This window comes from Pristis pectinata, chromosome 10, assembly GCF_009764475.1.
Source record: "Pristis pectinata isolate sPriPec2 chromosome 10, sPriPec2.1.pri, whole genome shotgun sequence".
NCBI lineage: Eukaryota > Metazoa > Chordata > Chondrichthyes > Rhinopristiformes > Pristidae > Pristis > Pristis pectinata.
The window spans coordinates 11,678,210-11,703,597 of record NC_067414.1 but is presented as its reverse complement, the minus strand read 5'-3'; the positions used below and the strand labels follow the sequence as shown (position 1 = coordinate 11,703,597).

Genomic DNA, 25,388 nt, shown 5'->3' with positions numbered 1-25,388 from the left:
CAGTGGGGACGGGTCTGTAACACTATGGGACCCATTCTACACCCACAATGGCAGTAGGGACAGGACTGTAATACTAGGGGACCCATTCTACACCCATACTGGGCGCAGGGATGGGTCTGCAACACCACGGGACCCATTCTACACCCACACCGGCAGCGGGGACGGGTCTGTAACACCACGGGACCCATTCTACACCCACACTGGGATATTTGAAGGTCAGAATGCCTTCATTTCCCTTTACTCCTCATTATCCAGCCATCGTGCTTTCATTCACCAGCTGGTTCTTGCAGCGCACAGACCAATGTCCACCCTCCTTTCCCATATCTACTTGCACAGTAACACAACCCAGTGGTACAGCCATTGTAACCCCCATCATCTCATCTGGGAATTGATTGAGTATTTGAAATGCCTTTGTCTCGTCTCCGAGAGCTTTGCTTCTATTTAAGAGGCAGGTTCTGAACCAGTACAACTGCTTTATTTCACAATGGAACATACAGAGCAACAATGGTGGGGTTCAGTCAGCACGAGTTGATTGCTTAATAATACAAAAATGACAAATGTGCTACGCTCTCCCACATTAGTGGGACATCTTGGTTGACCTCTTGAATATAATTCCTGATACAGTTCCCCACGTTCTCTGTAGCCCAGCACAAGCACCTCTCCTAAAGACTAACCACCTTGATCTCACCATCACCACCCTTATTTTACTTCCTCCCCTATAACCGGAGAGAGATTTCCTTCATTATTCAAATTCTGCCTGCTCCCATGTGGACTTAAACTGGATCCCCCCCCGCCCCCAACCCCACCGCCAACTACAAGGGAGTCAATGAGCACAGGGACGGAGTGGGAGAATGGTGCTGAGGTCAAGGTTGGATCAGCCATGCTTCCGGTGAATGGAGCAGGATGAAGGGGGCTCTTTACCTCTGTTTCTTCCCTCCTTCCAACCAGTCCCACAGATACTGTACAGAAGCACCTGCCGGAGATGAGTGCCAAATTATATCTGTGGAACCCAGAGGCTCTGGGAATAATCAGTGAGGTCCTGGTCTGACCCAAGGTGATAATGGAGGTGCTTCCTACATCACAGCAGTCCGGTTACATTGAGAGGGACCCATCACTTGTACCAGGTGGGTTTGAACGCTCAGCAGTGGGACCTGCTTCTTATTAGCAAGTGTCAGGCCTACTAGTCCCCATTGTGTGGCAACTAACCCCAAGCCATGGGACTCAAGTTTGGGCCCACAGAGCTCATCATTAAGAAGTGCTTCATCACTACCGAACAACTTACTTGCTCCGTTATCTTTTGAGTGCATTTTTAGATTTATACATCTTCACTTGAGGTAGGAAACACTTCTAAACAGAGAAGGTTCATTCACCAAACCACAGTCAAGGTACTTCAGTTTGTTTTAAATTAAAAAGACATAAACATTATTCCTTCACATCAGAGCAGATAAAATCAAATTATTATGTGAGTAGAGGAGCCAGACTAGAGGAGCCAGTCAGACCTCAACATCACCTCCCCTATAAAAATATTCCTCGATTTAGGGGCATCACAGTGGCGCAGCCGGTGGAGCTGCTGTGTCACAGGTCCAGAGACCCCGGTTCAATCCTGGCCTCAGGTGCTGTCTGTGTGGAGTTTGCATGTTCTCCCTGTGACAGCGTGGGCTTCCTCCGGGTGCTCCGGTTTCCTCCCATGACCTAAGAACGCGGGGGTCAGCAAGTTGATAGGCCGCTGTAAGTCGTCCCTGATGCGCGGGTGAGTGGTAGAGTCTGGGGAGGGGTGGAGGTGAATGTGGGGAGAATACAATGGGTTACCAAAGGATTAGTGTAATAATAGGTGCTTGATGTACAGTAGAGTCTCCATGGGCCGAAGGGCCTGGTTCTGTGCCTTAAGTGCAAAATTCCCAATCAAAGGCCAATTCCCACCACAGCCCTGGATCCTCGATTCCCAGTGGTACTGGCAGGGAGTAGAACATAGAACAGTACAGCACAGGAACAGGCCCTTTGGCCCACAATGTTGTGCTGAACTAATTAAACTAGTATTTAAATTCCTAACCAAAATAATCCCTTCTGCCTACACAATGTCCATATACCTCAATCCTCTGCACATTCATGTGCCTATCTAAGAGCCCCTTAAATACCTCTATTTGTATCTGCCTCCACCACCACCACCCCTGGCAGCGCATTCCAGGCACCCACCACTCTCTGTGTGAAAAACTTGCCCCACACATCTCCTTTGAACTTACTCCCTCTCACCTTAAATGCGTGCCCTCTGGTATTAGACATTTCGACCCTGGGGAAAAGATACCGGCTGTCTGCTCTCTATCTATGCCTCTAGTAATCTTATATCTATCAGGTCTCCCCTCAGCCTCTGGCACTCCAGAGAAAACAACCCGAGTTTGTCCAACCTCCCCTTATAGCACATTCCCTCTAATCCAGGCAGCATCCTGGTAAACCTCTTCTGCACCCTCTCCAGAGCCTCCACGTCCTTCCTATAATGGGGCGACCAGAAATGAATGCAGAGTAGGTGCAGTGATTCAACAATCAAATGTTCATTTTTCCCCTCTCGGAGAGGGAAATGGACATCGCTAGCACAACATTTATTGCTCTTGAGAAGGTTGTGACGAGCGGCCTTCCTGAACTGCAACAGTCCTTCAGGTGAAGGCACTCCCACAGTGCAGCCAAGGAACAACAGATAATGTTGGAGACACAGGAGACTGCAGAAGCTGGAATCTGGAACAACAAACAATCTGCTGGAGGAACTCAGCGGGTCGAGCAGCATCTGTAGTGTGAGAAGAATCAAAGCCCTGCATCGGGAGGGGTTGATAATGTTGGACCCAGGAACGAGAGAGCAGGGTTGACATGAAACTTCATAAGTCCAGCACACAAATCACAAAAAGGGAACTGGGAAAAATTAAACCGGCTGACAGAATTTTGACCACAAAGGAATATACTACAGACTGTTCCCAGATTATGGATGGCTGACTTATGGACACACATACATACGAGCTCCCATAATATTATTAAATTCAGAAGTCTGACGTATGTACAAGTGTCTGTTCCTACGAATGGCAGGACTAGTTTCCCCTCTCTCCATCTTTAGTAATTGTTCTTTCTTATCAGTCTCAGGTGCTTTTCATCACAATGCTGTGTGGAGATGTGGTTAGCATATTGAATGATCTTTTTTGTGTATTTTCCAACACAGACCCAGCCCTGATTGCAATGGAAGGGTGCACCCTGCTCTGGTCTAGGAGCAGTGTGGAGAGCACAGAGCCAGAGCTGGTCTGAACACTTACCACCCCCAAAATAGTCAGTGAAAATTCCCATCACAATTATTTTTTTTATAAATTGTTAAACATTACTTCTCTATGGTTGAGGGAGAGCTTCCTTTGGGGTTGGTTTTATCTGCCCTTACATTGTAACGGAGGTCAAGGGGGAGATGCTGAAATGGGCTCTCCAAGTGTTTCAGAGGAGAGGGAAGGGGTCCACCCCAGGTTATTCTTCATGTCTGAACATACTCTCTGGTGTCCTCGATAACCTGAACGCACACAGTCCTTTCTCATCACTATTTACACACTTCATTTTCGTCATATTTCTAATTTCTTTATAATGATATGATTAAAACTAGCAGATTGCTTTAGAACCTATGCTAATTACATGCAGATTTGCCCCTTGACACCAGGCAAGGATTGGCCAACCATGGCTCAGGGGGTGGCGTGTGCCTGGAGACGCAGTCACCGATTGGCAGAGTCCTCTGTAAACTGGTAGGGCCCCAGGCCCGAGACGAAGGGCTCACTGAGTTTCTGCTGCTCTCTGGTGATGGGCACGGAGTCCACGACCGAGGGGAACGAGAGCTGATCGTGGTCCAGAATCTTAATCTCATCCTCCGCCTTGTCCTTCTTCACATAGAAGATCCTTTTGAGTTCTTTGAGCTTGTGAAGCTCGCAGAAGGTTTCCAGGACAACAAGTACAGCGGTCAGACCAATCATGAGGTAGACTAGAGAGGAAGACAGAACATGTTATTTATTATTAGGTACAAGTAGATGCAGAAGGCACAGAATTGTTCAGTTTGAGTACCTTTCTCCCAATATTTAGCCGGCCTCTTGCCTTGTTGCTGTAGCGGTTTGGAGAGAGTTTGCATTGTGTTCAGTTCTGGTCACCTCATTATAGGAAGGATGTGGAAGCTTTAGAGAGGGTGCAGAGGAGATTTACCAGGATGCTGCCTGGATTGGAGAGCAGGTCTTATTGAGGATAGGTTGAGTGAGCTAGGGCTTTTCTCTTTGGAGAGGAGGAGGATGAGAGGTGACTTGATAGAGGTGTACAAGATGATAAGAGGCATAGATCGAGTGGACAGTCAGAGACTTTTTCCCAGGGCGACAATGGCTAACATGAGGGGACATAATTTTAAGGTGATTGGAGGAAGGTATAAGGGGGATGTCAGGGGTAAGTTTTTTTTCTCTGTGGAACGCACTGCCGGCAGAGGTTGTGGGGGCAGATACATTAGGGACATTTAAGAGACTCTTAGATAGACACATGAATGATAGAGAAATGGAGGGCTATGTGGGAGGGAAGGGTTAGATAGATCTTAGAGCAGGATAAAATGTCGGCACAAAACTGTGGGTCGAAGGGCCTGTACTGTGCTGTAGTGTTCTATGTTCTATGTACTTGCTCCCTCAGAGCCTTGATCCGAAACCCTGCGACTAACAGCAAGTGTGATGGAAAGCCCTCTGTTTAAGATCTGCCTCGAGGTGCTTCAGGTCACCAGGGCGGACTGGTCCTCCCATCAGGCTCTGGATTGTCTACAGAACTTGGAGCTGAGACAGGCCTCTCTGACTAACCGGCCGACATGTATCCATGTTCTGCACAAGCCTCCTCCCACCCCATATCACCATGGCAACATCTTCTTCTCCTTTCTTAAGCACTTTAAATGCTCTTCAGCTGAGACAGAGAATACAGCACCGAAACGGGGCCTTCAGCCCATCGAGTCCATGCCGACCATCAACCACCCACTTACATCAATCCTACACTAACTCCAGTTTTGATTCTCCCCACTTCCCCCGATCCTGCCACTCGCCTACACACTAGGGACAATTTACAGTGGGCGATTAACACACCAACCTGTACATCTTTGGGATTTGGGAGAAAACCAGAGCACCTGGGGGAATTGCAGGTGGTCACAGGGAGAACGTGATCACAGCAGACAGCACCCAAGGTTAGGATTGAACCTGGGTCTCTGGCACTGTGAGACAGCACTGTGCCGCAGCTAGTATGGATTCTTTGTGGGAGCAGTTCAAAGCACTCTGCTTGACTGACACCCTAAACACCAAGGTCACCAGTACAGCGCTCTGGCTACAATTTCTGCTGTCTACAAGAGGCTCTGCAGAAACCCAGCAAGGCTTCTTGGAAACGTGTCCAAAATCAACAAACCAGTGATGCCAATCGATCAAAAACAGAAAATGCTGGAAACACTCGGCAGGTCAGGCAGCATCCGTGGAGAGAGAAACCCGGTTAATGTTCCAGGTCAATGGCCTTCCATCATATGACAGCACCCGAAACGATAACTCTGCAGATGCTGCCTGACCCGCTGAGTGTTTCCAGCATTCTGTTTTTATCCCTGGATCTTACGAGCTTTGCTACCTAGAAAAATGAGGGCAGCTGTCATGTGGGAGTGCCATCACCTCAGGCTCCCCTCTGGGTCACGCTCCATCCTCTCACTGGGATATGCAATTTAACCCATTAACTAGCAATCCTCTGGTGAGGTCATCTCCTGCCCAGCTACTGGCTGGAGTGTAGAAGAACAAGAGAGGACGCATTTGCAACATACAAGATCTTTAAGGGTCCTCTGGAGAGGATGTTTCTTCTTCTGGATGAATCTGGAACAAGGAGTCATTGTCTCAAATGAGGATCCACCTAAGACAGAGATGTGTTGAACTGTTATTCTCCTTGACGAACTCTCTTCCTCAAAGGGCAGTGGAGGCAGAATCTTGGAATATATTTATGGCAGGGCTAAACAGATTTTAGATAAGCAAAGGTGGGTGGGGTGGGGTGATGGAAGGTTACTGTGGGTAGGTGAGAGTGGGGAGTTCAGGTAACCGTCAGTTCAGCCACAATCTTATTGATTGGCAGAGCAAGCACATGGGACCGGGCAGCCTACTCCTGCTTCGTTTGTTCTTATCCACGTTAACAATGCTGGTGCAAAGTGATCTCTCCAATTCAGATTCTAGATCAGAGAGTTCCAGGTTGTTTAGCCTTCCTCCAACACCATCCCAGCACCGCCAGCAGTAGAATGCTCATCAATGGTCTAATTGCATCAACGGCAAAAAGGTTCAAAGGGGAGAGGTCCTTCTGTGTGAGGGAATTTGTTGCAATGATACAGGGAAATAAAGACGGCGAGTAATGGGGTTCACAAGATCACAAGACAAAGGAGCAGATGTAGGCCATTCGGCCCATCGAGTCTGCTCCATGAGCTAAACTAGTACTATTCCTATCTAGCCCCAATTTCCAGCCTTATCCCTATATCCCTTGATACCTTGACTAATTAGATACCTATCAATCTCCTCCTTAAACGCCCCCAATGATCGGGCCTCCACAGCTGTATGTGGCAGAGAATTCCATAATTTCACTACCCTCTGGCTAAAGAAATTTCTGCTCATTTCTGTTTTAAACTGGTACCCTCTAATTCTAAGACTGTGCCCTCTAGTCCTGGACTCACCCACCAGGGGAAACAGCTTAACCACATCTACTCTGTCCAGTCCTTTCAACATTCAAAATGTTTCTATGAGGTCCCCTCTCATTCTTCTGTACTCCAATGAATACAGTCCAAGAGCTGACAAACGCTCATCATAAGTAAGCCCTTTCATTCCGGGAATCATCCTCGTAAATCTCCTCTGAACCCTCTCCAACATCAGTACATCCTTCCTAAGATAAAGGGCCCAAAACTGTGCACAGTACTCCAAATGAGGTCTCACCAGTGCCCCATAGAGCCTCATCAACACTTCCTTATCTTTATACTTCTTGAGTCCCTGTCGGTTGCTCCCCAAGAACCGACAGGGAGCCAATGGGCTGAATGGCCTTCGTCTGTGTTGTAATAAGAAAAGCGTCCTCTCCTCTGCCTCAATATTTCAGGCTCCCAGGGAACAAAATCATCAGCATCATCTCACCTCAACAGGAGATGGACAATAAATCAGGCCTTGTCAACACTAGCCACATTCCAAGAACAAATATTTCAGTGAAATGCCATAGCACTTACCTCATTGTAGAATTCAAATGTAGGGATCTACAGTTTTTGACCTAGCTTGGTTTTCTTTCTCATTCATTAATAAGAACAGAGTGACTTTGCACTTTGACAAAATCTAGAGAACATTGGAAGGGTTCTGTACAGGGCAGGTCCTGTCCAATTGATTCTTCGTGGAGGCAGCTCTTGTGATAGATAAAGGAACATCAATGGATGTTACTTATAATGGACTAACAGGAGCCTTTCCATGAGGTACTACAGAAGAGATTGTTCACAGACAGAAGAGCACAGGATCGGCCCGGGAGCCGTTGGAGCAGCGGGTCTCTAGCAGGTAGGGGCTGATTATTTAAACAGTTTTTGCGCGGGTTTTTCCCTTACAGGATCGGCCCAGGACCTGTTGGAGCAGCGGGTCTCTAGCAGGTAGGGGCTGATTATTTAAAACAGAGTGTTGGCTGGTTAATTAGAGGGAGTGAGTACTTGGGATAATCAACAGGGACGAATATAAGGAGGGGTAACTGAAGAGGAGCGGCCAGTGTGTGAGTGACTCAGGGTAGGAGTGGAGCTCTTGAGGCTTTGGCTCGAGAGGCTTCGGCTCAAGAGGCTGAGGAAGAGCTTGCACCCAGAGAGGTAAGGCCGAGTAAGTTCCTTTATTTTAAATACTTAGAATTACGTAGTGATGGCAGCAGTTAGGGCAGTCGTGTGCTCCGATTGCAGTACGTGGGAAGTCAGGGACAGCACACTTGTCCCTGATGACTACACCTGTAAAAGGTGCATCCAGCTGCAGCTCCTGCCAAACAGAGTTAGGGAACTGGAGCTGGATGAACTTCGGATCATTCATGAGGCAGAGATATAGACAGAAGTTTCAGGGAGATAGTCACCCCTAAAAGTCAGGAAGCAGGTAGCTGGGTGACTGTCAGGAAAGGGAAGGGGTATAGACAGAAAGAGCAGAGCACCCCTGTGGCCGTTCCCATCAACAATAAGTATACCGTTTTGGATACTGCTGGTGGGGACGACCTACCAGGGACGAGTGGCAGTGGTCCCGTCTCTGGCACTGAGTCGGGACCCTCAGCTCAGAAAGGAAGGAGGCAAGAGAGCAGTAGTGTTAGGGGATTCGATAGTCAGGGGGACTGATAGGAGGTTCTATGGGAGAGATCGAGAATCCCGGGTGGTCTGTTGCCTCCCTGGTGCCAGGGTCCACGATATCTCAGATCGAGTTCTCGATATTCTTAGGAGGGAGGGTGAGCAGTCAGATGTCGTGGTCCATGTAGGGACCAATGACGTGGATAGGAAGGAGGAGGAGGTCCTGCAGAGAGAGTTTAGAGAATTAGGTGCAAAGTTGAAGGACAGGACCTCCAGGGTTGCAATCTCAGGATTGCTACCCGTGCCACGTGCTAGTGAGGCTAGAAATAGGAGGATCATGCAGCTAAGTACGTGGCTAAGAAGATGGTGCAGGAGGGAGGGCTTCATGTTCCTAGACAATTGGGCCTTGTTCCAGGGAAGGTGGGACCTGTTCCGACGGGATGGTTTGCACCTGAACTGGAGGGGGACTAACATACTTGCGGGTAGGTTTGCTAGTGCTGCTCCGGGGGGGTTTAAACTAGATTTGCAGGGGGAGGGGAACCGGAGTGTTAGGGCAGATAGTGAGGTGGGAGGAGGAAAATGGTCATGTGAGGTCTGCAGGTATGGACAGAAATTGAAGGTTTGTACGTGATAGAAATGTTCTCAGGTGCATCTATTTCAATGCAAGGAGTATTGTAGGTAAGGCGGATGAGCTTAGGGCGTGGATTGGCACGTGGGATTACGATGTCATTGCTATCAGTGAGACATGGTTGCAGAAGGGGCAGGACTGGCAGCTTAATGTTCCGGGCTTCCGTTGTTTCAGACGTGATAGAGGGGGAGGGATGAAAGGGGGAGGAGTGGCATTACTAGTCAGGAAAAATATCACAGCTGTGCGTAGACAGGACGGCCCGGAGGACTCGTCTACAGAGGCCATATGGGTGGAGCTGAGGAACAGGAAAGGTGCGGCCACACTAACAGGGTTGTATTATAGACCGCCAATAGTCAGAGAGAATTGGAGGAACAAATCTGTCGTGAGATAGCAGACCGATGTAAGAAACAGAAAGTTGTAATCGTTGGGGATTTTAACTTTCCACATATTGACTGGGACTCCCACACTGTGAAAGGGCTGGATGGCTTAGAATTTGTCAAATGTGTTCAGAAAAGTTTTCTAAATCAATATATAGAGGTACCAACGAGAGAGAATGCAATACTTGATCTCTTATTAGGGAACCAGACAGGTCAGGTGACAGAAGTATGCGTAGGTGAGCATTGTGGGTCCAGTGACCATAATATCATTAGTTTCAAGTTAATTATGGATAAGGATAGGTCTGGTCCTTGAAGTGAGGTTCTAAATTGGAGAAAGTCCAATTTTGTGGAAATGAGAAAGGATCTAGGAAAAGTGGATTGGGATAAGTTGTTTTCTGGCAAGGATGTGTTCACTAAGTGGAAGGCCTTCAAAGGCGAAATTTTGAAAGTGCAGAGTTTGCACGTTCCTGCCAGGATTAAAAGCAAAGTAAACAGGCATAGGGAACCTTGGTTTTCAGAAGATATTGGTGCTCTGGTTAAGAAAAAGAGAGAGGTGTATAGCAGGTATAGGCAACTAGGAACAAATGGGGTACTTGAAAAGTATAGAAAATGTAAGAAAATACTAAAAAAGGAAATCAGGAAGGCAAAAAGATGACATGAGGTTGCTCTGGCAGATAATGTGAAGGTAAACCCAAAGGGTTTCTACAAGTATATGAAGAGTAAAAAGATAGTAAGGAACAAAATTGGTCCCCTAGAAGATCAGAGTGGACGTCTATGCGTGGAGCCTCAGGAGATGGGGGAGACCTTAAACAGGTTTTTTTTGCATCAGTATTTACTCAGGAAACGGGCATAGAGGATATGGAAGGAAGGGAAACAGGCAGTAGTGTCATGGAACATATAGAGATTAAAGAGGAGGAGGTGCTTGCTGCTTTACAGCGAATAAAGGTAGATAAATCCCCCGGGCCTGACAAGATATTTCCTCAGACCTTGAGAGAGACTAGTGCAGAAATTGCAGGGGCCCTGGCAGATATATTTAAAATGTCCTTAGACACGGGTGTGGTGCCGGAGGACTGGAGGGTAGCTCATGTAGTTCCATTGTTTAAAAAAAGCTCTAAAAGTAAACCAGGTAATTACAGGCCAGTGAGCCTGACATCAGCAGTAGGTAAATTATTGGAAGGTGTTCTGAGAGATCGGATATACAAGTATTTGGACAGCCAAGGGCTGATTAAGGATAGTCAGTATGGCTTTGCGCGTGGTAGATCGTGTTTAACGAATCTTGTAGAGCTTTTTGAGGAGGTTACCAAGAAAGTAGATGAAGGAAAGGCAGTGAATGTTGTCTACATGGACTTTAGTAAGGCCTTTGACAAGGTCCCACATGGGAGGTTAGTTCATAAGGTTCAGTCACTAGGTATCCCTGGAAAGGTTGTAAACTGGATTCGAAATTGGCTGTGTGGGAGAAGACAGAGAGTGGTAGTGGATGATTGTTTCTCAGACTGGAGGCCTGTGACTAGTGGTGTGCCTCAGGCATCTGTGCTGGGGCCATTGTTGTTTGTTGTCTATATCAATGATCTAGATGATAATGTGGTAAATTGGATCAGCAAGTTTGCTGATGACACTAAGATTGGAGGCGTTGTGGACAGCGAGGAAGGCTTTCAAAGCTTGCAGAGGGATCTGAACCAACTGGAAGAATGGGCCAGAAAATGGCAGATGGAATTTAATGCAGACAAGTGTGAGGTGTTGCATTTTGGAAGGACAAATCAAGGGAGGACATACACAGTAAATGGTAGGGCACTGAGGAGTGCGGAGGAACAAAGGGATCTGGGAGTTCAGATACATAATTCCCTGAAAGTGGCGTCACAGGTAGACAGGGTTGTAAAGAAGGTTTTTGGCATCCTGGCATTCATAAATCAAAGTATTGAGAATAGGAGTTGGGATGTTATGGTGAGGTTGTATAAGTCACTGGTGAGGCCAAATTTGGAGTATTGTGTGCAGTTCTGGTCACCTAACTATAGGAAGGATATCAGTAAGATTGAAAGAGTGCAGAGGAGATTTACTAGAATGTTGTCGGGTCTTCAGGAGTTGAGTTATAGGGAAAGATTGAACAGGTTAGGACTTTATTCCTTGGAGCAGAGAAGGAGGGGAGATTTGATGAAGGTTTACAAAATTATGAGGGGCATAGACAGAGTTAATGTGAGTAGGCTCTTTCCACCTAGATTAGAAGAGATAAGTACGAGAGGACATGGCTTTAGGGTGAAAGGGGAAAAGTTTAGGGGGTATATTAGGGGGAACTTCTTCACTCAGAGTGGTGGGAGTGTGGAACGGGCTGCCATCTGATGTAGTAAATGCGGGCTCACTCTTAAGCTTTAAGAATAAATTGGATAGATACATGGATGGGAGAGGTCTGGAGGGTTATGGACTGGGTACAGGTAAATGGGACTAGCAGAATAACGTTTCGGCACAGACTAGAAGGGTCGAATGGCCTGTTTTCTGTGCTGTAGTGTTCTATGGTTCACATGGAATTGGAGGTAACCAGGTGACATAGGTCATCGCGCTGGGGACAGAGCACGGATAATGGGTAGGGAGCAAATTTGCAAGTTGCAACTAGTGGTTCTCCCTCGGAATCTGTGCTGAAGCCTCGGTGTTTCACTATATTTATAAATGACTTGGATTGAAGAATACATGCTGACAAAGTGGATCCACTTGCACAGTTGTTTGGGTGCGATTTGCATAGAAAGACTGTAGTGCTAGCAATCATTTCTGGGCTGATTAATGACCATGACAAAATCGGTCCGGGCACCTGCAAGCAAGATTCACCTTAGCTCGTCTGACGTTTATCCAGTGTCTAGACCACATCGAATGACATCATCAGTGCACAGTGGCCATTTCTGCATTTACCAATGGAGATTGGCTGTTGAAGGTGCGACCTACAACCCGTGTTTTTTTTGCTCGTAGCAAACCTGGGATGGAGATGTAAATTTAAGGTCCCCACAGAGACGTGGACAACTTATCCACAGATTCATTTTTTTCTGCACTCCACTGTTGTCCATGAGCTTCACTAACAATGATCACAGGTCACCTACATCAATGATAAGAGGCACAGATCGAGTGGACAGTCAGAGACTTTTTCCCAGGGCGACAATGGCTCATGAGGGGGTATAATTTTAAGGTAATTGGAGAAAGGTATAGGGGGATGTCAGAGGTAATTTTTTTTTTTTTTTACACAGAGAGTGGTGGGTAGGTGGAACACACTGCCTGCAGAGGTTGTGGGGGCAGATACGTTAGGGACATTTAAGAGACTCTTAGATAGACACATGAATGATAGAGAAATGGAGGGCTATGTTCAGTTGATAGAGATGTACAAGATGATAAGAGACATAAATCAAGTGGACAGTCAGAGACTTTTTCCCAGGGTGACAATGGCTAACACGAAGGGACATAATTTTAAGGTGACTGGAGGAAGCTATAAGGGGGATGCCAGGGGTAAGTTTTTTTTTTTACACAGTTAGTGGTGGGTGCATGGAACACACTGCCTGCAGAGATGATGGGGGCAGATACATTACGGACATTTAAGAGACTCTTAGATAGACACATAAACGATAGAAAAATAGGGGGCGATGTGGGAGGGTAGGGTTAGATAGATCTTCGAGAAGGATAAAATGTTGGCACAACATCGTGGGCCGAAGGGCCAGTACTGTGCTGTAATATTCTATGTCCCTCTATATTATGTACCTTGGTGCAAGAAGCTGTGACTCCCGATCAGTACATGCCTTGGGGTCCCCATGCTGCAAGTGGCCCATCATGTTGTGGGATCGTGCTATGCACAATGGAGAGTGCAGTGTCCTCCCTCTCCCAACCTCCCGCTTTCTGTTGCCCCCGGTTGCCACCTTTTACGCTGCTGCACGATGGCTTCATGGGACAATGTTCTTTATGGTCCGCGTGACATTTTTTAATAATCAATGCAGCAATGACACCGCAGCTGCTGAGGGTGGACGGTGCTTTAACTTCAGATCTCGGTGCCTGGAGCGGGCTGCCAGGGGCAGTGGTAGAAGCAGGTACAACAGTGGCGTTTAAGAGGTCGTTAGATAGACACGTGGATATTCAGGGAATGGGGGATAGGGATCATGTGCAGGCAGAAGAGATTTAGTTTGATTTGGCATTGTGTTCAGCACAGACATTGTGGGCTGAAGGGCCTGTTCCCGTGCTGTATTGTTCTAGCTTCTAACCACAGGTCAGCACACTATGACGAGTCAATCTGACTCTCCGTCATGCACCCAAGTTCCTAGGGTGGGCCTCGAACCCATGACCTTGCACTCCCCCTGCATCACATCAGTTTCCCCGCCACATGATTGCGTCCCCACGGCCGCCGGCACTGACCGGTGATGCCCAACTTGTACAGCTCGCGCAGTCTCTGGTGCTGGACCTCTCCTGGCACGTAATCGCCCAGGCCGATGGTGCTGAGAGAGATGAAGCAGAAGTAGATGGATTCCAGGAAGGTCCAGTCGTGCTCCAGCTGGGTGAAGATCGCCGCCGGGATGAGGAAGAAGCACAGGATGAGAAGCAGCCCCAACAGGAAGGCGTGGACCAGGGCGACACTTTGCTTGGGGTAGCCCCACCGGGTGTGGATGTAATGGACCGGGCGCCTGGTCACCAGCGCCATGACCCGCTGTACGACGGAGGTGAGGAACAGGAGGGTGAAGGGGATCCCAATGACTGAGTAGATGATGCAGAAGGCCTTGCCACCGTCAGAGAGGGGAACTGTGTGACCGTAACCTGGAAGAGAAGAAGGAAAACACCACTGTGACACCAGACATTAGAGGCGCAAACGTGGGAGCGCTGGGGGAAAGCTCCCATGCTTTCACGTTGATAGGTTCTCCCAAGGACATCCCAGGACGTCACGGACATCCCAACCAGCTGCCAGGGTTCCCATGGCACCCCCTCCTGTCCCGCAGCACCGGGACACCATCTGTGGAAGGGGAATATTCCCTCGCCCCCGGTGCAGGGCGAGCCACCTCGGTGACGCCGAGCTAATGAGCAACCTCTAGCGGCTCCTGGGAGGGGAAGTCAGGAACTCCCCCACCTCGAGCACCGGAAAGGAGTTACACTTATAGAGGCGGTGAAGCAGTGAATCTGCATGCAGCGAGGGGTGACAGGGCGTGGGTTGGGTGGGAAGGAGGGGGGCGGGGGCGGGTGCAGTTTGCAAGTAAGTGGAGTGCGGGCTGTCAGAGGAGTTGCATTCTGTCTGTTACTGGTTTCACTGTACAACAGCTTTTCCCCCCAGGCTGTCAGGCTCCTGAATACCCTGGAGGCAGTCTCAGGCAAATGCCGCATCAAAAGTCCTGGTTTGCACGACGGCTGCTGCTGAACATGTTCATACACATAGTGCAACACACTGAGTTCTGCATTTTCTTTGTCCAACTCGGTTTTGCACTAACCCTGCACTAATTTTGCATTCTGTATATACCATTTTTTTCACCATTTGTACTTGCACAATTTTTTTGTCTGCGTTTATTGTATGTCCTCTGTTCTATGTATGTCCTCTGTTCTATGTATGTCCTCTGTTCTATGTATGTCCTCTGTTCTATGTATGTCCTCTGTTGTGAGAGTCTGGGGGAAACAACATTTCGTTCCTCCATGTGTTTTTAAAGCATATGGGTGAATGGCAATAAAGTATAACTTGACTTGACTTTAAGGTCAGACCCTCGACAGTCCCCCTATTTTTATCCCCTTTCCCATACCCCATCACCCCTTCCTTGCTCCATCCCCCTACTACCTACTACTAAATGGAGGGATGTTGACCACATGCAGACAGAAGGGGTTCGGTGTCATTAGCTTAATTAGTTCAGCACAACATTGTGGGCTGAAGGGCCTGTTCCTGTGCAGTTCTATATACTCACACATTTCACCCACTGGCTCCCCCCCCCCCCCCCCCCCCCACACCTGGCCCTGGTTCCATATGCCGTATACCTGTCCCCTAATGGTCCCCTCACCACCTCCCGTATTAATCAGACTCCAGCACTGGCAGCCCTTTGTGTTCCTGCTTATCTCCCGCCGAGCCGTCTCCAACCTTCACTCTCCGTTCCCGGCTCCATCTTCCTCTTTTTCTTGGTCGGCCTCCACCTATCATCCACCTGCCTCTGTCTCCCATCGCCACCCCTGCCCCTTCCTCTCCCCTACCTGCCCCTCATCCTTCTCCCCCTCCTCAGTCCACCAACCACCTCTGGCCCCTGTCTCACCACTCCCCCTCCCCTCTGTATACCGGCCGCCTCCCTTCTCAGGATCAGAATCAGACCTCGCAGTCCTGATGCGGGGTTTCGTTCCAGAACACCGACAATTTCTTTGCCCCCCCCCCCCCCCCCCGACAGATGCTGCTCAACCCGCTGAGTTCCTCCAGCAGATCATTTGTTAGGCCTTCAACAAACTCGCATCCAGATCATCCAGGATAAAGATGTGCCTTCCTCTCCTGCTGGGCAGGGGATTCAAAAGGTTTCCAGGTGCTGGCTGTGGCCCAGCCTTTGGGAGGTTTGAGCCCACCTCACAGCCCTGTCACTACAAATGCTGTGTCATACCAAGGGAGTGCTGCACTGTCAGAGGTGCCAATAAACTGAGGTCCCCATCTCCAGTGTTGTTTGACGAGAGAAGGGAGGCACCTTCCTGCCTCTTCAATACACGCCTGACATTTTTTCCTTTTCAGTACTGATCCAATTCCCTTCAGGAATTTATTTTTGAATCTGTTACTTCCAATGCTTCAGACAATCCATGCTAGGTAGAACAACTCCCTGTTGAAAAATCTTTCTCCTCAATTGCCTCTGGGTTTGGGAATGATTTGAAATCTGTTTTTTCCAAACCTCCCGAGAACATCTCCCCATCTCCCCATCCACAGTCCACATCCTCACCCTAACCTTCTGTGCTCTCAGAACAAGCCCAAGTATTTGGACCACAAGGTGGGTTGAGATGACTCCTGCACTGGTGACCCAGTGACTGCTGCCCCATTCTGTGGCCCAGTGCCAACAGCTGAGGCCACTGCCTGAGCGAGACACCTGGGCCCATTTGATCTGCAAGTGACTTAAGATCACCAGGGGTTTCACCACAGGCACTCCTTCAGTTCGGAATTCTTTTTCGAAAATATACTTTGTTCATCAAAAATAGACACAGGTCCTCCCCAGGTTACAGCAGGGTTCCATTCCTGAGAACTGTTTGTAACCCAGACAGCTGATAAATTGGAAATGCGGCCGTGAGCAGAATTCCCACATGGCAGAAGATGCCTGTAGCTCCTCAACAGCCGGCAAATCAATCCCGCTGGTCTCCCAAACGCTCGCTCGTACGTATGGGCTGGACTTAAGGCAGGCGTTTGTAAATTGGGGAGGACATAAGAATGGCCGTGGACTCAGCTCCACCTATCCACCTTTTCCCCATAACCCTTAATTCCCCAACTATGCAAAAATCTAAATGTGTCTTAAATATATTTAATGAGGCAGCCTCTACTGCTTCCCTGGGCAGAGAATTCCACAGATTCACCACTCTCTGGGAAAAGCAGTTCCTCCTCATCTCCGTCCTAAATCTACTCCTCCGAACCTTGAGGCAATGCCCTCTAGTTCTAGTCTCACCTACCAGTGAAAACAAATGTAGCGGTTAGCGTAACACTTTACAGTGCCAGCGACCCGGGTTCAAATCCGGCCACTGTCTGTAAGGAGGTTGTACGTTCTCCCCGTGTCTGCGTGGGTTTCCTCTGGGTGCTCTGGTTTCCTTCCACATTCCAAAGATGTATGGGTTAGGAAGTTGTGGGCATCCTATGTTGGTGCTGGAAGCGTGGCGACACTTGCAGGCTGCCCCCAGAACACTCTAAGCAAAAGATGCATTTCACTGTGTGTTTTGATGTACATGTGACTAATAAAGATATCTTAACTTCTACTGTATCTATCCCTTTCATAATTTTATATGTTTCTATAAGGTCCCCTCACAGTCTTCTGATTCCACTGAGTATAGTCCCAGATGACTCAATCTTTCCTCACAGGCTAACCCCCTCATCTCCGGAATCAACCTGGTGAACCTCCTCTGCACTGCTGCCAAAGCCAGGATATCTTTTCTACAACTACAGGAGCTGTGCTGGAAATACAGTACCGCCGGTACACGGCTTTCCTCACATCCATTGTATCATCTGTCCAATACCTCGTCACACAAAGCACCAACTCCCCTCGTGTTTCCCCTTTTAACCACACACTTGTGAAGTGGCTTGAGAGGCTGTTCCACAGGACCCAGCCCCTCAGTGTCCAATGGTGGCAGGTCCTTTGCCGTAACACTGCTGACTTTTTGAGGAACATTTTTGATTTACAAAGCTATTTACCACTAATGAGTAGTGCACACCTCTCCAGCACACATACCCACATCACGCCAAAATACTCATAATGCAATGGGCACACCCTTTCCAAGCGACAGAATTTTGCTTAATGTGTCTCAGGAAACCGTTCCTTTCACAAATCAAGGGATGACCTTGCCTTGAGGCTGTGACCTTCCCAACCCATTCACTAGGGTTCAGCTGAAACATCAACCCATCTAGAAGTGTTGTCCCACTTTATCAGCCCCTCCCCTCCCCTCCTTTGGAGAGACCTGGTTGGAGGACTGTGTGTTGATGAGCAAGTTCCCTCGTGGTCCAGGAGACCACTCTGCCTCTGGATACACTTGCAGCGGGCAGCTCACTACTTGGATTCAAGTGCATCCTACACAAACGGCTCAGACCAGCGGAGTCCTTGTAGCCACACCCACCCTCTCCTCCACTCAGCACAGAGGCCAATTTATGCAAAGCAAGCTCCCACAAACAGCAATCCTACACTGATCTTATTTTATTCTCCCCACAACTCCCCTCGGATTCTACCACCCGTTCACATACTGGAAGCAACTTATAGCCACCAATTAACCCACCAACCTGCACAACCTTGGGACATGGGAGGAAACCCACACAGTCGCAGGGAGAACGTCCAAACTCCGCACAGACAGCGGCGGAGGTCAGGATCGAACCTGGATCCCCGGAGCTGTGAGGAAGTGGCTTCTATTATCTGTGCCGCCCAAACACCGAAGTAGTGTGTGTTATACCCTTAACGACTATTAACAACACCCTCACCACCATTACAAATCACTTCTCTACTTTGAAATCACTTAAACTATTCCACTGATGGATTCCCAACTTAGTTGGTAGTTGTAGGTACATTCCTTAGGTAGGCAGTGAGCAGAAGGTATTTCCTTGAGTCACCTCTGATGGCAGTGCCATGATCATACCTCGCATTCTCTAGCCTCATTGTCTATTGTTGGGGACATCTCATCAATCACCACCATTCCCTGATTGGCTGCCTCGCCTGTGCTCTCCCGGATGGGCCACATTCCTTTGTTGGAATCTTGTCACCTGGGCCTCGCCCCTTAGCTTCTGTCAGCAGTGTGTCTTAGTACATGCTACGTTTCTCAGTCCACTGCTCCCTGGTGAATTGCAAACTGTCCTTCAAGCACATTCCCCAGTCTTTTCAAGCTCTACTTTTTAACTGCAGAAGTTTTTTTTTCCCCATTTAACCATTTGTATCCAGGAAGCTAATTCTACCATGCCACTGAATTGGAAAGGTTGCCATGGGGCGGGATCCAGCCTACAGGCATAAATAAATATAGTGAGCAATTTTGGGCCCCGTATCTAAGGAAAGATGTCCTGGCCCTGGAGAGGGTCCAGAGAAGGTTCACAAGAATGATGCCAGGAATGAAAGGCTTAACCTATGAGGGGCGTTTGATGGCTCTGGGCCTGTACTCAATGGAGTTCAGAAGGATGAGGGGGGATCTTATTGAAGCCTACTGAAAGGCCTGGATAGAGTGGATGTGGAGAGGATGTTTCCATTAAGGAGGAAACTTGCGAAGTCACAGGAAGAACGTGCAAACTCCACACAGACAGCATCGGAGGTCAGGATGGTGAGGCAGCAGCTGTAGTAACTGTGGCACTCTCCCAGATGCCACCGACTACAGCTTCACAGCACACAGAGCCACAGATACTGGGTGGAATGCATAAAACTTTTCAGATGCAAAGGCAGAACAGGTTAGACACTCAGGACAGGATCTCGGGATTAACAGTACATGGGAAACAAACAACCAAGTGCTTGGTTTGATCCACCCTGGCAGAGAGGGTGCACACATCACCGAGCGGCGTTCTGATGGGATGAAACACAAGGGACCACCCATTTTGGTGAACAGAACCGAAATGCTCAGACATGGGCACACGTGCAGAAACGCACACAGATGTTTATAGAAACATACGCATGCACAGAAACATACACGTGCAGAAACATGTATGAGCAGACAGGAAGATGCAGGTACGTCCACACACAGAAACATGTCAACACGCATACACATGCGCGCGCGTGCACACACACACACACACACTCAAGAAAATGGGAACAGGAGTAGGCCAATTGGCCCGTCAAGCCTGCCCCACTGGTCAATATGTTCGTGACTGATCTGTGCTGAGCTCAACTCCTCCTCCGTATCAGTTCTCCAGCTCCTCAAACTCCTCCATCTTTCGAAAATATACCTACCTTATTGTCAAACACCTTCAATGACCCAGCCTCCACAGGGACAGGGAATTCCAGAGATTCACCACCTTCTGAGAGAAGGAATCCCAACGCACCTCAATTTTAAATGACCACCACTTTACTTTGTAACTATGCCCCCTTGTTCAAGTCCCTCCCACCAGTGGAAACATCTCCACATTTACTCTGTCCAGTTCCTTTAGGACCTTTTATGTTTCAATATGATCACCCCTCATTCTTCTAACCTCCAAAGAAAACAGATCCAGCCTCTTTAGTGACTCCCAGGAATCTTCTCTGGACTCTCTCCAATGACAGTACATCCTAAGAGGACCAAAACCGTGCACAGTGCTCCATGTGCGGCCTCACCAACACTCTGAACAACTGTAACTGGACCCTATTTTTAATACTCCAGCCCCCTAACGATAAAGACCAATGTGCCATCTGCCTTCTTCATTACTTGCTGCACCTGGATGCCAACTTGTGTTTCATGCACAAGGCCATCTAGGTCCCTCTGTTCTTCACTCATTTGCGTTCTCTCTCCATTTAGATAATAGTGTGCCTTTAGATTCCTCTTACTCAGTGCATCGCCTCACACATCCCCACATTAAATTCTATTTGCCAAGTTTTCACTCACTTACCCACCCTCTCCATATCCTGTTGCAGAGTCCTCATCACTATAAGCTCTCCCACTCAGCAGCAAACATGGACACCTTATACTCTGCCCCCTCCTCCATAAATGATGAATAATCGAGGGCCGAGCACTGATCCTTGGGGCACTCCGCTAGTTATCTCCTTCTGGCCTGAAAAAGAACCATTTATTCTGACACTGTGTCTCCTACGTGGGTAACTAGTCTGGAATGCACAATAACACAGTTGCCCCAACACCATGAGATCTTACCTTGTGCAACAGTCTTTTATTGGCACCTGATTGAATGACTTCTAGAAACCCAAGTACACCACATCTACAGGTTCCCCTCTACCATCTCTGCTTGTTACATCATCCAAGAACACCAGCAATTTTCTCAAAACCACGTTGACTTGATTTGACTACATTAAGCCTCCTCAGCTACCACTTCCGTGATTATAGACTCCAGCATCTTTGCCAACCACAGAACAGCCTATGGCTCCCCACTTTTTGTCTTCTTCCCCTCTTGGAGAAGGGAGTCACATTTTTTTTCCAATCCACTGGTACCCTCCTGGAACTCGGTGAGTTGTGGAAAAACTTCAACCTGCTTCTCCACCACCTCTGCACCCAGTTCCTTTCCATCCCTCGGGCACAGGCCATTGGGTCCTGGTGACCTGCCTGCCTTTAGAGCCATTAGTGTTTCCAAAACCTTGTCCCTCATGATAGGCATCGGTACAAGTTCTTCCATTTATTTGAAAGCAGCCCATTATCTTGGAGTGTTTGCAGTGTCCTCCACTGCAAAGACTAATGCCAAGGATCACCTTAACTAACCTGTAATTTCCTTGCTTCCCGTTATTATTAATTACCCAGTCTCTCTCTCTCTCTCTCTCTCTAGGGGTCCAACACTTACCTGACTGCCTTCTTGCTTTTTGTATTGTTGTCGAGCTTCTTGCTAATTGTTTTAATATTACTTTCCAGTTTCCTCTCACAATCAATTTTCTCCCTCATTAGGTTTTTATTCTCTCACCTCCAGTTCCTGAAAAATTCCCAGTCCTCTGATCTACCACTAGCCCACACTGTTGGCTCAATTTATGATTTTCCTTGACCTCAATGAAGATGCTTCATCTTTCTGATGGAAACTGTCTTTCTAATTGGGATAAATTACTGCAGAGTGTTACTTAAACAGCTGGTTCACATCTGCCACTGCCCATCTACTGCCCCATCCATTAGCGTACCTGCCCCGTCCATTCCAGATGGCTCTACCTTCACACCCGTGTAACTGCCCATATTTACATTGAGGACGTTGGTTGACCTCGCATTTACCAACATTGTAACTCCATCTGCCAGACCCTTGCCCACTCACTTAACCTATCTATATCTCTCTGTAGACTCTCCGCATCCTCTGCTACGTCTATTTCTTGGTTTATTGCCTGTGCCGCTGTAATGTTATTATTTGGTGGCCTGTAGACAATTCCCACCAGTTATTTTTTCCCTTTTCTATTCCTAAGGGCAGGCACGGTAGTGTAGCAGTTAGCGTAACGCTATTACAGCGCCAGTGACCTAGGTTCAATACTGGCCGCTGTCTGTAAGGAGTTTGTACGTTCTCCCCATGACTGTCTGGGTTTCCTCCAGGTGCTCCGGTTTCCTCCCACATTCCAAAGATGTACGGGTTAGGAAGTTTTGGGCGTGCTATGTTGGCGCCGGAAGCGTGGCGACACTTGCGGGCTGCCCCCAGAACACTCTATGCAAAAAGATGCATTTCACTGTGTGTTTCGATGTACATGTGACTAATAAAGATATCTTATCTTGTCTTCTGGATCCGAGTGTTCACCCTCAGACTGAAGCTGGAATCCCACCATGTTGTGATCACTGCTCCCTGGTGTATCCTTGACCACAAGATCTCTTGTTAATCCTACCTCATTACACGTGACCAAATCTAAATTAGCCTGTCCCACATTAGGCTCTGTGATGTACTGCTCGAAGAAGTAATCCCTGCTGATCTTCACAAATTCCTCTCCCACAGTGGCCCTGCCGGTGTGATTAGTGCAGTCAATACGCAGATTATCACCCATGATCATCGCAGTTCCTTCTTTACATGCCTTTAAATTTTATTTACAGCGTGGTAACAGGCCCTTCCGGCCCAACGAGTCCGCACCGCCCATCTTAAACCCCCAAATTAACCTACCCGTACATCTTTAGAATGTGGGAGGAAACCTGAGCACCCGGAGGAAACCCACGCAGACACGGGAGAATGCACAAACTCCTTACAGACAGCGACGGGAATCAAACCCCGATCGCTGGCACTGTATTAGCGTTGCGCTAACCGCTACGCTACTGTGCCGCCCCATGCTATCCCCATGTGTGCTTTGACACATGCACAGAAGCGCAAGCACATAGAAACACACGCAAGCACAGAACGTACATCTACACACACACACACATACAGTGGCACAGACCAACTGTGTTAATAACCAACTTCTATACTGCAGAGTTGAAATCAATTTCAGTCATTTATAGCAGTGCATTTAACAAGCTTGATTGACAGAGAAATTACCCAATCATTGCCACTCTTTGCAGCAATTGGTGAAGGAGTGCAGAGAGCAGCTTTCTCTGCCTCTGGTGGGCCAATGAAAACTCTCAGTGAGAACGGCCAGCCTTCGCTAATGCTCACCCACTGACACACAGCTGAACAAACAGCCTGCAGCCTATGTTTCTGCAACAGCAGTAACGGGAGGACGTCTACACGTCATACGGGTACTGGAGGCCATTCAGCCCAAAGAACCTGTTCCAACATTCTGTTCACTCTCAGCTCCCCTGTTATATAACCCCGAGTAATAATTCCTCAAAAAGTTCAATCTTCAAGTTTGAAATCTTTATTTGCTTCCAGCCACAAGGAGAGAGAGAGAGAGCTTGTTCTTATAAAAAATATCAAAATAAATGGAAACTGTGTCAAGATAAGAATTCTGGTGGTATAGTCTGTGGAAGGTACCAAATGCAGGAAGGCTCCCTTGCTGGCTGTGACACCCTAACACCTGTCCTCACAGGGCGTGACACCCCAATGCCGGTCACCATTGGATGTGACACCCCGACGCCTGTCCTCACTGGGTGTGACACCCCGACGCCTCTCCTCACTGGGTGTGACACCCCGACGCCTCTCCTCACTGGGTGTGACACCCCGACGCCTGTCCTCAACGGGTGTAATACTCCAATTGTGCCAGTTATCACTTCATTTAATCATCTGCTGTTACCTTAGTGCTTAAAGAGTATATCTCCATATACTTTGTGTTCAGTGAGATTCTTTCAAGATTCCCCCAAGAGAGAGTTTTCCAGGATGCCCGCTCACCACACTGTATGAAGACCCCCGCACCCACAGCTCCAGTCTCTGTGTGGCTCATACCCTGAGGGTACTTGGGATCTGGAGTAGGAGACAGGCATTCTCACAACACTTCACCAGTATCTTGATGGGTACATCCCAGCTTGGTACGGCAACTGCTCTGCCCGGGCCCGCAAGAAACTGCAGAGAGTTGTGGACACAGCTCAGTGTGTCATGAACACCAGCCTCCCCTCCTTAGACTCTGTCTATACCTCTCGCTGTCTTGGGGAAGCAGCCAGAATAATCAAAGGCCCCACTCACCCAGGACATTCTCTCTTCTCTCCTCTTCCATCAGGTAGAAGATACAGGAGCCTGAGGATCTACCTTGTTGTGACTTTGCACCTTATTGTCTACCTGCACTGCACTTTGTAGCTGTGACACTTTACTCTGTACTGTTATTGTTTTTACCTGTACTACATCAATGCACTCTGTACTAACTCAATGTAACTGCACTATGTAATGAATTGACCTGTACGATCGGTATGCAAGACAAGTTTTTCACTGTACCTCGGTACAAGTGACAATAATAAACCAATACCAAACCATAGGAGTCCAAGGACCAAGTGCTGGTGAAAGGGATTAGTGGAGATAGTCAGCAGGGATGTGTGGGCTGAAGGGTCTGATTCTCCACTGTGTGTCTCTGAGTTTACAGGAGGGAACAGAATGAGGTTTAGAGAGGGTACAGGTCCTCCCCAGGGTAGGCCTGACTTACGGGCACCCCGTACATAGGAGCGAGTGTTTGGGAGACTGGTGAGATGGATGGGGCTACAGGCATCTGTGCCGGGTGGGAGCGGGGCATTTCTGTGTCCCTTCTCTCCCCGTCCCCTCCCCTGAGGGTGGGGAGGGGGGGGGTGGAGGGGAGCAGAGCAGACCCACTCGCTCACACAACGAGTCAGTGAGGCCGGCTGGCGGCCCCCCTTCCCGTGCCTGCTCCCTCTCCTGTCCCCACTGTTTCTGTGATCCACTCCCACACACCGTTCCTGTTCATGTCTGACCCTGCCTGGTTACAAGTTCTCAGGGACGGAGCCCCAGCATAACCCAGGCTGTCTCTGTCTCTGGTCTCTGGGAGCACAACCAACAAGGAAAATTCGAGGAGAGCACAAAGTCTGAAACGAATTGGAATTGGTTTATTATTGTCACTTGTACTGAGGTACAGTGAAAAACTTGTCTTGCAAACTGATCGTACAGGTCAATTCATTACACAGTGCAGTTACATTGAGTTAGTACAGAGTGCATTGATGTAGTACAGGTAAAAACAATAACAGTACAGAGTAAAGTGTCACAGCTACAGAGAAAATGCAGTGCAATAAGGTGCAAGGTCACAACAAGGTAGATCGTGAGGTCATAGTCCATCTCATCATATAAGAGAATACACTCCATTTACGGGGGGGGGGGGGGGGGTGTGCATCACTGGCAGGCAACATTTATTGCCCGTGAGAAGTGCGCAGCAAGCCAGTCACTGTGGGACATGCCCAACAGGTCAGGCTGTGCTAATGGGGAGAGGAGAGCTGAGCCAATGCCACA

At 48.4% G+C, this 25,388-nt stretch overlaps 1 protein-coding gene across 1 annotated transcript in view; it reads right to left on the bottom strand.

The window, feature by feature from the left end:
* Positions 1 to 453: 453 nt before the first annotated feature.
* Positions 454 to 25,388, bottom strand: part of LOC127574984 (potassium channel subfamily K member 1-like) — a 36,633-nt gene continuing 11,698 nt past the window's right edge. The window contains exons 2-3 of the mRNA XM_052024563.1: positions 13,688 to 14,083; positions 454 to 3,991 (exon numbers count right to left, since the gene is read on the bottom strand). Coding sequence (XP_051880523.1) covers positions 3,729 to 3,991; positions 13,688 to 14,083 — 659 coding nt within the window. The 3' untranslated portion in view covers positions 454 to 3,728. The remainder of the gene's footprint in view (positions 3,992 to 13,687; positions 14,084 to 25,388) is intronic.